Here is a 17,959-nt window from a genome sequence, read left to right as displayed (position 1 = left end):
AGGTGTGGGTGGAAGGGCTGAAAGGTAATGAATGTTAACCGTGTGTTTAATTGACGGGGAAAGTGGAGCTGTGCCGCAGGGGAGCCACCAGGAAGAAATCTGACATCAAACATCGAACAGTTACATAACCCTCCAATTATTTTATGTAACTGCTGTTGCTCAGGCTCCTCCTCTTGCCTTCTTCCATCCGTAGATGGTACAAGTACACTGTGAACAGACTCACAAGCTCACAGGTGTAATCGATCGGTGCAGATGGCTTCCCGCGGCAGTGCCGTGTAATTGCCGTACGGGAAACAAAGTTCTCGGCCATCTCGAAAGAGCTACATCGCCGTTTTACTTTTCAACATCTGCAGTGTTATATCCCAAATCATGCAATCAGGGCTGTATATGTCTGCTGTTTGTTCTTGTACTTTCTTTGCACGATTGGCAACTTCGCTGTTGCCAAGGTAACAACTAACAAGTATCCAAATTAAAAAAAAAAGAAGAATATGATTATACAATATCAAACATAGCAAGGATTAAACCATTGCAATGCTATTCCAGCTCAAACTTTAATCAAACGGCCTCATGGGCACGTTGTGAACTCGCTTTTTGGATTCAGTGGAGGGGTGCATTAATATCCAAGCTGCTGAGACGGAAGGTATTTCCATGAATATCTGATGGAAAAACGACTACTGTAGGATCCGGTGCAGCTGTAGTCATGCATTTCAGTCTCAGTCTTGTTGTTGAGTAATACTGAGCCTGAGCGGAGCAGACGTGCATGTGCTTATTTCAACAGCACCTTCGATTTCTGTTTACTGCACTGAGTGGTCTATCATCTCAGTGGCCACAGTCACAGCGTAGGCCAGAGCGCCGGTGTTTCTAAATGAAAGTGGGCTGACGAGCAATTTAATAAATTTGCCTCCTACGCGGAGCTGACGTCAGTTGCAGAGTAGTGACAATGATCTGAAAATTAGGATTAATCACACACATGGCACATGGCACATGGCTAGGAGCAAACTTTTGAAGGAAATACCTCATTTGGTGATTGTTGGAATAGTGGAAAGGCTTCCATTTAGTTTGTTTAACTGATGTGTGTTTTCACACTATGATCTCTGAGGTAAAATGGCTGTTTTTGTCAAAAGGAGTCTGGCGGTTTGCAGCTGTCAGTCATACCAAAATATGTAAGTATGTTTGTTCGCAGAGGGATACCACAGCTCGTATCGGCTCACTGTAAGTATGTTCTGTAGTCTGTCTAGATTTTTGTTCTGGGCCCGTTACTAAAAAACGATTATAATGCAGTGGAATGCAAATTGTTCTGGTGACATCAGGCTACTCCACTCCATCCTAAATAAGCTAAATCAGCAGATTTAATGCAAACACTTTTAATGGCCAATTAAGAGTCATTGATTCAGCTAGTTTGCTAATATCCCTTCTCCACAGCAGTCCGATCGTCAGGGGGATGTAAGGTGGGCGGGCTGGCAAAGTTGGCCAACAGATTGGTTCACCATTTTCAGTGGCAGCACAACTGGACTTTTAGCTCATTTAAAGCTGGCCCAGGCAGGTTGATTCTGCTAGATTTTAGTCCACGATTGCAGTTTGGCTAAAAGGCAAGTTGCACCCTTTAGAAAACTGGATAAAGCATGCGCTGTGGCAAAGGATCAGCGATGGGTGTTGACTGAACTAACGTGCTCCAAAAGTGTATGATTTTTTTCATCACATGTTTATATCAGTTCGCTGAAAGTAGTGTGTATCATTGAAATACAAACACATGACAAAGACTAAAACCTAATCTGTGCTTCACTTGGTCCATTGCTCAGGTGCCTCTGCAGAAAGGTGAAAGATGACAGCACAGGACATCAACGGCTGTTTCATTTAAAAGGAAATGTTTCGATGGGTTAAGATAGAGCTATTGCCTCATCCCGAGTACCACCATCAGATAAAAACCATGCGCGCTGGGTCCGCTGGTGTCTACGGTCACCACATTACTATCCATTATCTCGCCGCATTACACAGTCAAACAAATCCTTGGGTCATGTGCCTCGGAACCCAAACACAGAAACCAACCACCACGCCTGTCCAATGAGGTTCATGACACTTTTTCACACTTCCGCCTCCAGGACAGAGTGTAGAGTGTGTGTGTGTGTGTGTGTGTGTGTGTGTGTGTGTGTGTGTGTGTGCGTTTCCCAGTGTTTGCAGTCTACAGCTGGCAGCCACGAACATTAGGGACTACGCTGGAAATCAGGCGAGAGCCCGGCGTAGTTGAACTCAATGACTCGAGAGGGGGAGCGAGTCATTGCTGATTCGACACGCTGTGCTCTGTGTACAAACAGTGGAGACCTCTGCTTCATCCGCGTGCTCTGAAAGCCTCGCCGTACGGAATAAATGAAAACATCAAATAAAGAAGAAATCACATAATCAATAAACATATGAATATATTGAGTCAAATGTATAAAAAACGATATGAAATCATTTTAGAAATTAGGAATGCATTGTTATGAAATGCTACTCTATCAATCACTTACATAAGAGCTCCGTTGGTGACACATTCCAATTAATTATAGGTATTTTTCTTTCTAAATGCCCTATAGAGGGAACAATGATCAGTCACGCTGATGCAAATTTCACCAAGGTTGTTAAATGCCTGCGGTTATCCGCAGCGACATTAGAATGAGATCACCTTCACAAAAGGTCTTGAGAGGCACGACACCAACCGGGCGCCTTCGGAACAATAGATGAGTCGATATGTTAATCTTGCACTGGGCAGGATTTGCTCCGGGATAGAAAAAACAGAGAAATATCAATGTCATCGGGTTTATTACTCAACGTCCCCCCCAGGTAGTGTGTTGCATAAGCTTTGAATTCAAACTTGAAAGCGCAGGGTTTGGTTCAAAACACCCTATAAACCAGACTTCACAGGATCGTTTGGAGGAGAGACAGATTAATACCCTTTCCACACAATATAAAACAAACTAAACCATCTTGCTTTAATGCAAATGTTTACAATCGGCATTCATGCCCATATTGATTGACTCTGAGGTACTCAGATGTGCAGTCAGGTGCAATGACATCACAAAATAAAGTGTTTATTGGACATATAATTGATATTTGCCCCTAAGTAAAGGATAAGTCATTAAAATTTTCTGTTTCCGGTAAGTAACAAACACAAATGTCATCTCGGCTACTATTGGGCCTAATATTGGCATAAAGGTGACTAACAGAGCAAGACATGTGGTTAAAACAGTTATGTCATGTTTAAGTGTGTGTTTCTGTTACTTCTTGTTTTATTTTCGGCCCTTTTCCTGTGCTCACCTGTGACCTGTGTGCATTTGGTCTGTGTGTCTCTGTCACTTCGTCCTGCTTGACTCCTCCAGAGCCCACCACTGTATCCCCGTGTTTTCTCCGTGGAACGTTCCAGGGGTTCAGGGGCGCCGGCCGATGGTGCTCCAGTTCCAGCGTCCAGTTCCCAAGCCTCGTAACTGTTCAAGCAGCATTGGAACATTGTTCAGTTGGCGCTGAGTTTGAAAGAGTGACTAAAAAAGTAACTGTTGTTAGTCACTTCCTTGTTACTAATACGTGAATCGCGCCAGCCTGATCAGTACTCAACAGAGATGACAATATCTCACTTCATCGCAACTTCAGTTATCAGCTCTGGAAAAAAAAAAAATCAAAGTGTATAATTCAGAATTATACTGATCAACACTTTTGAAAACATATTTGACATTTTCTAGATATAGTCTCATGAGGCGTACCATCATGATGGCTACATTTTTTTGATGACCAAGAGACACAAGGGAAAAAAAAGAAAGACAATGGGAAAACAGTCAGTCACCCCCTTTTTTTAGTGAGTTTACCTGTTCTTTTAAAATCCTACATATACAGGCTAATCAAGTCTAAAAGTGGTGTAAGTTACTAGTCTCCATGGCAATGATTAACAGTGGTGGGGGAGGCATGATAACAATTGAAAAAGAAAAAAACATTCTACGTAAAGTGTATCCTCATCTGTCCCCTTGGACTGTCAAGCTGTCAGCGTTGCTACATTAGCTGCAGCATGATGCACCAAACCCCACACCTGCACTCCTATAGAAGAGGGATCACTGTTCACATCTCAATGAATACAAAGTAGATGAAAAACAGTGAGAAAACGACACCTTCATGAGACAATGGCGCGAATATCAGAAATCACATGACATGAAGAACTTTCTCGAGCATCAGCATCACTCGGCAATGCAGCGCACTAATTATTACAGTGATCTCTTTAACAAAGGGTGACCCACTGTTTGGACAGAACAGGATATTACTCCGTCTCATTCTTTTCCTGACGGAGCTGAGGGTCAGGTGGTTTCTTTGCAGGTCTTATTGAAGCGAAGTCGGATCATCTGTGAAGAGCAGACTGACAGCCTCATTCGTGACAGGAATAGCACATGCACTGAAGCGGCTCTGCAGGGATACTGTCCTCTCCGGAGGAAGCAGCACAGACCTCATGAGATCATATTACTGATGCTGTTCAAGTACTGGAAGCTACGCTTGTGAAAAGAATACTTAGACACTCGTGTTTTGATGTGGATTCGCTTGATGAGTATTAGAATCTGGACAAGTTTTTCCGCAGCAGTTTTTTAAAATTTTTCTTCCGAAACTAGCAGAAGCAAGCAGCAGTAGAGGAGGAACAGGGATATGAGCTGCCATAGCGAGCAGCTCCCTCCATTACTAGACATTCGGCAATGGGTGTAAGATATGTATAAGGTTTGCCATTTATATGAATAAAACGTGTTTTTCTTTCATTTCTTGTCAGACCTCTCTGGCAGACTGGCAGGAAATGTCCTGAAAATCTCCCCCTCCTTCTGCTAACAACTTTGCTCGTGCGAGTTTTGAGAGAAAACTGCAGCGGAAAACTTGTTCAGACGCTAGCAGTCGAACGTCTTTTTCGAGAGGAGGACGACTGAATAAGAAGTAGAGTGAAGGAGATAAAGGAGGGAGGATAAACGACATGATGACAGAGCCTGACAAGGTTTTATTCCACCAATGTTGACGTTTGAAAACGAGCGATGTGCTATTTAGTATTAAAGGGATATTCCAGTGTAAATTTAATCCATGGTGTAACACACCGTGACACCGAGTGAGAGATCAAGTTTTCCGACCGCTAGTGTATTGTTATCGTGGGGTGTTTTCTGAGGTTGCTAAAACTACATAAGCTAGCGGTCGGATTATCCCATTAACAGTTAAAAGTAAAAGGAATGGCTACACTGTCGAGGTAATAAACTTGTTTTCTCTATTACATTGATAATAACACTGGATATCTTTATGATACACCGACTGCTGTACTGGGAATCCCCCGTTTTCATTTCAGAAAAATCTCATCACCTTACATAAGGGATTGTCCCAGGTCTCCGCAACAACCAGTAAATCAACAAAATACATTAACTGGGTCATTAACGTGTTAGGTTTACGAGCATGACGGTGACACGAGTCTTATCAAGCAAACGTTTACGACCAATTCCACAGACGATATCAAGGCCGTGCTCAGCTCCGTGTTTCCCTAATTTATTGTTTGAGATAGAGACGCTCGCAGAGGAGGGCGGAGGCAGGGCTGCACGAGAAGGCAACAGTCACTGTCATATGAAAGAGCAAAAAACGCCTTACGAAACGATGACATCTCCACAGCGGTCAGGTAATCATCAGACCCCAATGACCAGACTGTGAGTGTTAGAGTGAAGTTTATGCGTGGAGGAAATTCTCCCTCCTTCTTCAGCTGAACAGAGCCTCTCATAACCCTCTTGGATTAGCCGGAAAATCCATCAGGCTGTTTTCCTGACAGTGTACAAGCACGAGGGCTGATCGCCGCCCCTAACATCCAGCTTCCCTGCAAGCGGTTTATTTAGTGCAAATTGGACGCTGGTCCAATTTGCATGCACCGTTCACACCGAACCTTAAAAGAAAGGTTAAGAGACTTCATCATCGTGAACTCCATGCAAGGCCAATTTTCTTGAACAAGCTTCTGGACATGATTTAATTTCAGCATGGTGCAGAGTGAAAATTAAGTTTCTACTTCTATTAAACTTCATCGGAATAATTAAACCTGACCTTCTGTTGTTGTTTCAGCGGGTGAAGCCTGGAAATGTTCAAAAGTAATGAACTGGATACTTAACCATGGCGTTGGGACTGCTCCGCTTCCTCGCGTGTTTTTCGTTTTTCACTTCTAAATACGCTGCTTCGCCAATGCCTCCGGTCTGGACTGTTCAAACGAATGCTATCACGAGCAGCTATTAATGACTGGGAGCTATGTGCAGCATGCTAATGACAACAAATTATCTTTATTCCGACATTTAATTAAATCCGTCCTTTGCTAGCTTGGTGAGCACGATCATGTTTTTGACTCAGTGGGCAGGCAGAGCAGGGTTGCCTGGTCCGAATGTCAAAACCGGGACAATGGCCCATCCCAAACCGTTCACCGACGTTCGCCTCATTTCATCGCATCGCTTAATCTGCCAAAGCAGCAGTCTGTAGTGAGGACGCACATGACAAACCAACAACACTGGTGAGGAACAAGAAAAAATGAAGGGCAAGAAGTTTCTTTCCAAACTTCTGTGTGGAGAGTGTTGTGTAACCGCTGTTAAAACTGGGTCAAGTAAAAAAAAAGTGCAATAAATATAAGTAGCAACAAGACTTGGTGCTCCAGCAAATGTAATTTGTGTGTCTTCACCTCAGAGACACTCGGATATACACACTACAAGCTGTAATTCTGAGCTGTCCAGTTATATCTGAAGCCCTCTGGGTCTCCGTCTCTGACACTTAACAGCATAACAGTGTCACTGCGGGAGGGACAGCAGTGTCTCTCATGAAGACAAACACTTATATAAAAGAGATGATGACGTTGCAGGTGTCGGTGAGGTGCAGAGAAGTAGCGCTCGTCTTGAGTTCATGAAGTTTAATATAGCAACTCTGTGATACATAACACCTTTCACCAAGGAAACTGAACACCAAGCACTGAATCATCGAGTCTCCGGGCAGAAAACCAACAAACAACTGTTCAAATTAAAGAGCTGCTCGCTGCAGACCGCTCCCCGATGCTTTGGACAAGAGCCGAAGGCGGGCCGCACCTCGCAAGTAATGAGCACGGAGGAGCACATAACGTCTGCGGCGATGGTGAAGCTCTCCGAGGGGCTTTCTCTCTGTGAACCGTGGCTGCGCGACACGGATCGCAGTCATGTCTGGCCTGCTCGGTGCATCGGGGGGCCACCGGAGGCAGCTTTTAGGATTAAGTGTTCCCGGATCTAATTAGAGAGTCATCCCCCATCTTAGGCAAAACAAACTATTCACAAACCCATCGGATTATCTGTAAATGTTTCATCACCGCTCTGACATCAGTGCTTTTTTTTTTTTTTCTTCTAAGCTCATGAAAAGAACTGAATCAAAGACTCATGGTTTTATGGATGTTTAGCGACTCATTTACTTGTACTTTACAGATCCATTATAAGCCATTCATTGATTTTTAAGAACTTGTGCAAGAGCTTAAGAACGGATACGATGTTAAAGATAGTCGGTGATCGTTTTCAAATTGTTTAAGTGTGACAGCCCTGGATATTTTTGAAGGGGACTTTTTTGAAAATTTGTGCCGACAAACATATATTATTTATGTTTTTGACAAGATATTGTGGCTTCCAGCCGTGTTTGTGTTGACCAAAATGTTATTTTCCACCCAAAACATGATCTTTTCTTAAATCGCGGATCTGAATACTCCGGGGTAAAGTGATAAGAGAACAACCAATGCACAGAATGCAGGTATCTGATGTGTGTTGTAAAACATTTCTTCATGATCTTGCATAAAAAATGTCTGTGTCTCCACTTTACATTACACAGAATGTATTGTGACTGTCAGTTCTCGGACTGTATGGAAAAGGACACTGTTAGTCACACTTCGCTGCCATTTCAAAACTAATATAAATTCCGCTTTTCGACGACATTACCCGGCTGCCCTTCACCTCCAAAGCCACACGTTGCATAACAAAGTCCTCGAACACCCAGTCCAAAATGTCGGGATGTGACAGTGGGATGTTCTGATTCACTGTGTGTTTTGCCAAATGTTTTTTTTTTTTCTCTCACCTCGCTGGGCCCTTCACTCAGCTCTGCAGACCTCTGACTGATAAACAGAGACTTTCCTTTAATCATCCTGAAGGCTGGCACAGAAAAAAGAAGCTGCCGGTGTTGTTTCGTCACATATTTGTTGACCCAGAAAGAGAAAGATGAAAGAGGAGACGGGGCTTCATCGATTGCTATTGATTGAGTTCTTAGAACATGAAGACAAAAGGCAAATCAAATACCTGACACAGTTTATTCTCAACATGCATTTGTAATAAATTGTGCAGACAGGTAGAGCCTTTTTAATACTTCCACAAACAGAGCTAACACCCTCTACCGCGGCGAGGTGTAATGAGACCAGCCTCCTCTGGTAAACTGCCGTCGTTCCTGCCCCCGCCATTGCCGCCACACCTCTGACTATCCGGGACATGATGTTCCAGAGCCAAAGGACAATGTCAGAGGACCTGTAGCCAAAAACTTAGCAGGGAGGAGGTTTGAATTCACACCTGTGAGAGTGACCCGCATGTGCACTCTGTCTGAGGTCGCAAAGCCGCTGAATGAAAAGGGCGGATTAAGAGACAGGCTAAGAAAAGAACGGTGTGGTGTTTGTGGGCTTTTGTGAGCTTTCGGGCCTGTACTTTTTGTTGACATACGGTCAAACTGATAACATTTTTATGTGGACAAATCAGTTTGAAAAAATAGTCCATATACAGGGCTTGTAGAAAGGTTAGGAATAAAAGTTTTTATTTACTTTAAAAACATTATAATGGCTGTTGATTCATAATTTTCCATTTTTGTTCAGGTCTAAAATGATTATTTTGTTAACATCTGTGTAAGAAGAGTCTTAGCAGTCACCAGTTGAATGACATGATTGAAGTGAAAAATTAGTTGAAAACATTGAAATCATGCAAAATTGCAGCGTGACGCTGTGTCATGAGAGCCGTTGACGTTCCCACTGATGTCATGACATTCAGATCGCTGATGTTCGGGCCTTGAACTTGAACAGCAGTGGATAATAATCAAGCATCGCGGCCGTTTTGCGGAGAGCGAGAGCTGCACAATGATACATCTGCTTGTACCAACCCAGGACAAATCATGAGCTGCCGTGGAGGGAAGTGAGCGAGAAAGTAAGATTACCTGCTGAGTTTCAGAAATTCGTCTCAGCACAGCATATCTCCGATCGAACCGAACTCCATTCAGGGAACAAACATTTTGGTAACTTGAAGCCGCTGTTTCGACGCTAGCATTCAAATGGACGGAAAATGTTGGTTTCTTCACCAATTAGCTATTGAAATTTAGCATATTTAGCCTTCAGCTTCATTAGTGTGTCTATGTAGCTGTTTGCTGTTTTTAGTTATCATGTCACATTTTTGTACAGAACTCAGCATGCTTGTGTACTTTGATACCTACATCGGTATATCAACATTACAGTCATGTTGCTGTATTCAGTCTTTTCAGTTTGACTCCAATTTTACATTGTCATGCGCCATGAGTGCGCAATGAATATTTGGAGCTTGAAGGCTTTGAAGGACTGATGCCTGCAAAAGTCTGTCTTGCTGTATAATTGAGGTTTCCACACAGTAAAGAGGACAGAGGTCACGACATTAGCACTGGCAAGGTTTGCTACAGCAAACCACTGGAGGGGGCAGATGATCCGAACAACAGCGAGCTTGAAGAGAAGTCTGAAATAATAATACCAATGAGCAGAAAACGTGTAAGAACAAATTAGGACAATGATACAAAAGTTCTGGATCTATTGTCTTTAATTCTAAGAATATTCAAAAGCACATCAGGCGATGTCAAGCTGTCTCTCTGGTGACATACGTGCTGTGGAGCTGTGTCTAGGTGCCAAATTACTGAAATAACACAAACCTAATTTGTATCCGTGCTTGGCTAAACCATGGCAAAATCAATCATTTGTCACAGTGGTTGTAAGACTTTCATTAAAATAAGAAGTCACAGAGCTACAGTCTCCACGGGGGAAGCATCCATCCAAAGATCTACTGTCTGAACGCTCCCGCGCCCAGGCCATTATGTCTGTGTCACATCGCTTCCACTGAGAGACAGATGATGGAGCAGTCTGCAGAATCAGACATCAGAGTTACATCTCTGTCTGGGTGGTGACACTGTAACTGTTTTTGCACCAGCGAAATCAGTAGACTGTCCATTAAAGTCACTCCTGCCAGAGCCAGTTTTGGCTTGGAAATGTTAGACATGCGGTGTCCTAATTAGCCAAAGAAATTATATTGTTTCTTGTGCAAATAAGTAAGAACAAACTGTACTGTAGTTAAATGAGATTAATAGCCTACTGGCTTTGCCATCACTCCATGAGCAAACAAATGGTGCAGATCCTGTGTCTGCTCTGACTTCATCATACCCTCCACTGGAGTGCAGAGTCCTTAAATTGCCCACTTAGCTCAGCTGTAAAGAGCAAATGACTTTACAGCACGGTGCGGCGTTTCTGGGTCAGCCTCCATGACAGCCGATATCACATCTGTGTTAAATCATGCCACAGGAGAATATTTATACTTAGACGGTAAACTCCCTTATTATCCAATATTAGCATTAGCTGTTTGCATTACACTCTGCAGTGTAAACTTTCAAACTCCAAGTATAGACCCGTGACCTTTTCACCTGAGTCCACACCGGCTAAATGTCGTCCCGGCTGCACACACTGAGACACGGCACGACTGTTCGACTGACAGGCCGGGCAGTCGGCACACCCTGCTGAGCAAACACACACAGAAACAAACCACTCTTACATAAAACACAAACACGTATACCCAAATACTTCAAGTTATTATCAGCAGTTCCGCGACTCCATTATAGCTCCCATATTGGCTTATCAAACACTGTTGCATAACTGCCGTCAGGTTCCATCTCCTGAAACTGGATCCTTCCCTTTAACTTGTTGTTCTTGTTATGAACTGGACGAACTAGTCGTACAGATTATACATCCCTCCCACTGTTTGTAATCCGTCTTGAGTGAGAAACTGGAGAGCAGTGAACAAAACATCATGTCCTCTGAGAACAACCGTTCCTCCCATTACCACCGCCGGTAATAATCCCAACCTCACACCTCTGAGCCAGCGAGGCTGACCAGCAGCTCAACACTGCAACACAGAGAAACTCTCAGCAGCTGGAAATTCTACATGTTCCGGTGAAAAGGGTTGTTTAATGGTTATGAAATAGTCAGGCTTAAGAGATAAATTAGACAAACCATGCATGTCACTTCAGTGAGAGGGTGAGATCACGGTGGGCAATGATGTAAAGAGTTTTTGTACATTGTGTCTGACAAATTGTTACAGACCTGGTATTTTGTCTTTACAACAGTATTTACAACAATTTTTACGTAATGTTGCGATGACCAAAATCATCATCTTTGTCTAAGCAATTTAAAATAGATAAAGATAAAATTTGCCAATCGGCACTCAATTCAAGGTAGAGCCGAGGCTGATGGGAACGGCACTAGTTTCAAAGGTGTTTGGTCATAAATTAAAGCACTGGACAAATTTCAATTCGGTACAACATAAAAAATGAACAGGTCATTACAAAATATAATTACAATTCATTCTGAAGAGAACCTGGATGGATGTTTCAACCAACCCATAATCTTAGAAATGTGGACCAAAATAGTGGACTAGTAAGTTGACATCACCATGGGCAGCTGGATTTGGCAAGATCGCATCATGTGAGGCTGTGACTCCATGTTGTCAGGTTTCAAGCTATACATTGTGGCCGAATCACAGTAGGAAGAACAACTACAGGTGCTCAACTGTTCGCTTTAACCAACAATGACACCTCTTAAAGAAGCTGGCATGGATGCTACAATAGCATCATTTTTTATAGGACTTGAGAGTATTTCTTCATTGAAAGAATGGTAAACCTTTCTTCTGTTTGTGTTCCTGTCCTGCCCGTCTTCATCAAGAGTTTGATTTACACTGTCATAGCGCTGTCCTGCTGTTGATCTTGTTGAAGTTAGCCCATTATAGACTGTGAAAGATGGATGGTTCATCTAATCTCTGGCCAAGTTTTCCAAACGGTTTCCAAGAATGATGACCCCAGTGGTACAGGGTGAGCATTGGACCACCTAGTATGTCAGGTTTGGTCATTGTCACTCACATAGTAAAATCATTTCAAACAAATCAATGCAAAAACTGTGAACACTGTCTGGTGAAAACGACCGAGGGCAAGCTGAACGTGGCTAAAAATAGTTGTGCAGTCACCAGTTTGTTTTTGTTTTTTTTCCACATTTAGTTTTCATTAAATTCAAAGCTGCTCTAATCCATATTTCATGGACCACCTTTGAAAGGAGACGCTAACAGTGAAGAATCCACAGATAATGATCATCCAGTCACAGGCTCCCTCAGCAATTAAGTGTTTTTTGGCTAATTATTTTGTCTTTTAGTGTCCAATTTTCAACCTTGTTTTGTATTTTGTTTTTTTTTTGGGGGGGGGGGGGGTTCGAAAAAATAATGCTGTATTCATTCCTCCATTCATTCATCCAAAGTTTCCTTTTTTGTTTTTGCTCTTTTAATCGGTTTTATCTATATTCTGGTGGATCCTCCTCACCCGAAACCAAAAAGAATGAATGGTTTGACAAATATGAGACATGAAGGCTCCGATGCTGGGCACTGTCTTGCTCCTGTGTTTAATGAAGTGAAGGACCTGAAAGATGGAACTGAATTGCTCGGGGGCCTTGGGCCGCACTTACAGACCCGTTTTGTCTCCGGAGAGGGGAGAAAGCAGCGGTCAGAAGGTTCCGGAAAATGAATAACCCAGAGTCCCTCGCTGAGAGGAAAACAGCGCACAAGATGCACTTAAATCGAGATCGAAGAGGACATTTATTTTCAAATGGAACAGGCCTGCTGCACTACTGCAAAAGAACAAGGTTTGTGTTTGCGGCTGAAAACCAGATTTACACAATTATAACAGAATTACAAACACAGGTCTGCCCTCCCGTAATCAGTTTAAATGTATGATCTCGACACTGACATGGTCAAATCTCACTGCACAGGCAAAGAGAGACGCAGGTGTAGAAAATCTTCAAATAATGTGCCTCAGGTATACGAACAGCTACAGAGAAAGCTACTATAAAATATTGATATTACTCTAATTCATGTGCACAGGGACATTGCCAGTCTCCAGTGCGGACTAACTAATGAAGGGTAGCACTATAAAAGCTGCACATTACTTCTCACATATCCATTTTAGCTCAGGTAATTGATTCGGTGGTATCATAGCAACAAGTGTCCGTCTGGGCCGAGAACATGTGAGAGATCCGAGTATGATAATGAATACTGTCACGTATTTTTTTTTTTTTTTATGCTTTCCCCCGAATTGAATGTAGGCCACAAAGCCTCCCACACAGCTGACATCTGAATCCAAAGAAGCGCTGCAAAGATGAACAGTTGAGTTCAACGTGTTCAAAAAAACATCACATTTGTTAAGAGGGAACACGCGGCCCTGACTCCTCAGCCTCCAACATGTGAGATGGTAAAATTAACATGTCCCTTTGTGATCTTTTGTCATGAGGGATTTCAATATATGAAAGAAATTTCTACTTGAACAAGATCCGTTTCAAAAAGCATGTTGCAAGCCGCATATTTGCACGTGAATTAAAATGATAAATGTACCAAACAAGAGCATTTACAATCCTGTTTTAAAGATATAATGTGTAACATTTCCAAATTCAAATGTCCATAAACATGTTGATCTCTGGTATAACAAAAGTCTCAACAGGGATCAGATGAACTCTTATTCTGGGCGTCAAACTGATGTCCACTGAAATTATCGAACTCATTAGACATCTTAAGACGTGGTCAAGTAATTCATTTCAGAAATGTGAGCTGAAGCTTTCGATCATCTAAGGTCTTCATCAGCAGACAGAGTAAGATCATCAGAGCGTCTGCTAGATGAACTCCAAGCTTTGTCACCTCAAACTCAAGACCATGAATTTCCTTCACATTAAGGTAATATTCACTTCATTTATGTGGAATTTTGGCAAAACATTTAGAATTTTGTATTTTCAATAGAAACAAATCAGAAATGTCTTGACACTTTTGATTGTAAGGGGGATTTTTTTAACGAATTTTACGAACAAATTTGTTTGTTTTCCTCTGTTGAACTATTCTGACGTTAACTAAAGATTGATGGGGAAATATGTAAGAATGGACCAGCTGTTGAAGTCATAATCAACAAACAGGGGTTAGTATAACACCAGAGTGCCTGCTAACTGTAGCTGCAGTGGGCTGGTTAGCTCAGTTAGCTGTGCATCTAGCGGTCCCAGACTGGGATCTTAGAGCACTGGAGGAGCGATGATGTTTACACTGTCATGACAGGAGCCTTGGACCAGGACGAGCCTGGGCTAGCTGGTTAGCACGCTAAGTTTGTTAGATTTCTCTGCAACACTGTACAGATGTCATGATGTCAAGAACTGTTACTTATTCACATTCTGTTGATCATTTTAGTTCATTTCTTTTTTGTTTTCAACAGAAATTCTTACACATTGCACCTTTAAATGATATTGTATTAATTCTAACATGCAATTCAGATCCAGTCAACTTTTTGTTTCAGCTGCAGTATAACACTTCGCTGTAGCTGCTCTATTGATCTGAAAATCAATACCTCTGCACAAAATCAGCACATTTAATCAGCTGCTGTAACTCTCGGCAGTAATTAACAGGCAACACACACCATCAACAAGAGAGTGTGAGATGAAGGATTCATGGAGAGCTGATTGATCACGCAGAACACGTGCAGAGAGATATCGAGTGTTTTCTGTTTGCAAAAAAGAATTTTAAGTAAAGTCTCTTCTTTCGCCGTTGTTTTGTTTGTTCTTTTACTCTCCTCCACATGCATGAGTGTCTGTGATTGGCTTCAGAGAGAGAGGGAGACACTGCTCGCTCCTTATTGGCTGGGTGCAGAAGGGGGCAGGTGCTGTGTGTGAACATAAATAGAGAGTGCAGCCTAACAGCAACGTTCATCTGCCATCATCCTCTCTGACACCGCAGCATCCACCAGCCCCATCACTGACTTCAGAGCCAGTTATCAGACAAGACAAAAAAGAGGAGGAGAAAGGTAACGCAACAACGGGAGATTCTTCTGTGCAGTGTTCAGGAGAAAAAGAGCAGCAGGAACTCATCATGTCTTTTGAAGTGAAGGAGAAGACAGACGTGCGTCTGGTGTTTTTGGGAGCAGCTGGAGTGGGGAAGACGGCCCTCATCCAACGCTTCCTCAAAGACACTTTTGAGCCCAAGCACCGGCGCACGGTGGAGGAGCTCCACAGGAAGGAGTACGAGGTGGGTGGCGTCAAAGTCACCATCAGCATCATGGACACCAGCGGCAGCTACTCCTTCCCCGCCATGCGGAAGCTCTCCATCCAGAACAGCGACGCCTTCGCCCTGGTCTACGCCGTGGATGACCCCGAGTCCCTGGAGGCGGTGAAGAGTCTGCGGGAGGAGATCCTGGAGGTCAAAGAGGACAAGTACACGCCCATCGTGGTAATAGGCAACAAGATAGACCGCCACAACGAGCGCCAGGTGTCAAGCAAGGACGTGCTGTCCACAGTGGAGCTGGACTGGAACCACAGCTTCCTGGAGTCCTCAGCCAAAGACAACGTCAACGTGCTGGAGGCTTTCAGGGAGCTGCTCCAGCAGGCCAACCTGCCCAGCTGGCTCAGTCCAGCGCTGAGCCGGAGACGGGAAACCTTCCCCAAGGAGAGCAGCAAACGTCCTCCTATGAACAAGACCAACAGCTGCCTCATCTCATAATGATGCGGGGTCAACACCAAAAGACACTGAGAGAAAAAAACTGACTCCAAAACAGCCTGAAAGGGCTTTGTCAGCGGAGAGAGACAAACAACAACATGTGTAAAAACTTGACTGAGACACTGAGGCAGGCATTGAAGTCTCCCTGTCAGGCATGAAAGCAAGACACAGAACCCCACAGCAGAACAGGAAGCACGGAGATGCTGCAATGGTGAAACCAGATCCCAACTTAAAGACTCAAAGAATGCAATCGGACAGTCTGAAAGGCGACACACAAGAAACTGCACAGAAATGTACTCACTTAAGACAAAGAAACAATGCAACAAATCGTGACAGTGCAGACGTCATGACCTCGGCTTCGACCCAAAAGCATTTGTGATGTTTTGTTTTTTGTATTTTTGTGTCGCTGATGTTGAAAAAAGTGCAATAACTGTGAAGTGATGCAAAAGTCTGTTTACATAAAGTTGTTTTTATGAATCGAGTGGACCACAGAAGGAGAATTGAACCAAGAAATGATGTATATACAGTTTAATATCATCATCACATCAAATCTGCGAATTTTTTGCAGCCTGTCCTGCGCTGAACTCCCAAACACTGCTCCACAAACCTCATGTAAACCCTGATCTCACTAATACTTGCTGTGCTTTTTATCTTTTTCCTCTCATTGTTTGACCAATTTTCTTTTTGTAAGGGGGTTTGCCTTCTTACATAACTTGACCAACGTGTCTGTACATTGAAATTTTGTATTTTCTTTTCACCATGACAATTAAAAAGATGTTTGATGAGTTCTTTGTTCTTGTCCAGTGCTTATTTGAGATAAATGAAACTGTTTTTTTTTCCTTATACCTCTAGTCACCCACTCTACATAACAATATGCAGGATTTTGCAGATTTCCTTTGTCGTGTTTGCTGATCACACTTTTCATGACGTGACAGTGCAGACGGAAAGGAAGTGTGTGTGAGGAATGGTATATAGATCATGTAAATAATGACGTCATACTTAATTATAATGCAGGTGAAACAAAGCTTGCATGTTCTGACAGGAAAACACATTCTAAAGTCTCTAAATGTCTCTAAAAGCCTCTATTACACATAAATATAATACTGTACACAATGTAAACCTCTTTAAATTGCAAACACTTCCGTCAGAGCACGTGGATCTGAATGGTGTTTTAAAGGTGCACTTTGTAATTTTGGGGATGGAAACTGTCTTGGAAACTGTTTTCATGACTCAATAAACTGAATAAACAAACTCAGCTTAAAGGACAACACAGTTTGTTTAACTAAATGTAAAATGTCTATGTCTATATGTGGCGGACCCCGCCACCTTTCAAGCTTCAAACAGCGTTCTGGGGACCTTAGACTCCTCTGAGAACAGCTTGTTAATTCACCTATGGAAAAGACAGATATTTCTGGGTTTGTGTTATTACCTCATTAATCTTGTAAATACTACAACTCTGATTTGAATCTCTTGAAATGTTTTGAATTCCACTCTAACTTGAATTGTGTTGAAAAATAGCCCAACGAACAAAAGACTCCTGCATCACTTGGCAGGCCTGTCTGTATCTAAAGCGACTGGTGTTCATGTATGTGCAGAAGAACTCCCTGTTGAATGGAATAAAGTTAATTATGGACTTATTTGAGCTGCTCTAACACACAAACTCTAATTCAAAGTGCTCTCTGTTCTGTCTCCTACTGCCCTCTGGTGGTCATTATGCACCTTATTTTCCTTCTGTAGGTCAGTGAGAGATGTTTTTTTTTTTTCTAACTCTACGTCAGGATATTCTCAAGGGTAAGATTAAAAGGGAAAGACAAGTCCAACTCTGAACAATCGCTTTGGGAAATTAGCGATTGGGTTCTGAAAACTCGATGACTGGTCACATGGATCAGATTGTTTGTTCTGGATATGAAGAGCCTGTAACACAGCAAGCACAATCTCCTGCCTGATATAAAAGGCCACACATGCTCTTACAGAGGGGGGAGAAAAAAAAGGTATGCTTCCTCTTTCCAAACAAACGTCCAGAAACAAGGTACATTGTTTCCCCAGAATCAGACGAGGAAGTGAACTATGATTTTCAAACCTCTGGTTCCTCTTCGTGTTACGTTTAAACGCATAGCTGCACGCAAACCCGTCTG

At 42.7% G+C, this 17,959-nt stretch overlaps 2 protein-coding genes across 3 annotated transcripts in view; one reads left to right on the top strand and one right to left on the bottom strand.

The window, feature by feature from the left end:
- Positions 1-3,118: 3,118 nt before the first annotated feature.
- LOC119013674 (phosphoribosyl pyrophosphate synthase-associated protein 1) overlaps positions 3,119-17,959 on the bottom strand; it is a 26,660-nt gene continuing 11,819 nt past the window's right edge. The window contains exon 12 of one of the 2 annotated variants that reach the window (XM_037088424.1): positions 3,119-3,458. The gene's annotated coding sequence lies outside the window, so the exon portion shown is untranslated. Of the gene's footprint in view, positions 3,459-15,775; positions 15,793-17,959 lie in introns of those variants that run through there. The other variant, XM_037088425.1, reaches the window with a different exon arrangement.
- On the top strand, positions 12,557-17,057 carry rasd4 (rasd family member 4). Its single transcript, XM_037088430.1, has one exon. It carries the CDS (start codon positions 15,201-15,203, stop codon positions 15,825-15,827), a length of 627 nt encoding a protein of 208 aa, XP_036944325.1. The 5' UTR covers positions 12,557-15,200; the 3' UTR covers positions 15,828-17,057.

This window comes from Acanthopagrus latus, chromosome 23 (assembly GCF_904848185.1).
Source record: "Acanthopagrus latus isolate v.2019 chromosome 23, fAcaLat1.1, whole genome shotgun sequence".
In the NCBI taxonomy this organism is placed as follows: Eukaryota; Metazoa; Chordata; class Actinopteri; order Spariformes; family Sparidae; genus Acanthopagrus; species Acanthopagrus latus.
The sequence above is the reverse complement of the archived record's forward strand: the minus strand, read 5'-3'. Positions and strand labels throughout refer to the sequence as shown.

Coding starts and splice junctions, on each gene's coding strand:
- rasd4 (XM_037088430.1), top strand. CDS start 15,201: ATGTCTTTTGAAGTGAAGGAGAAGACAGACGTGCGTCTGGTGTTTTTG.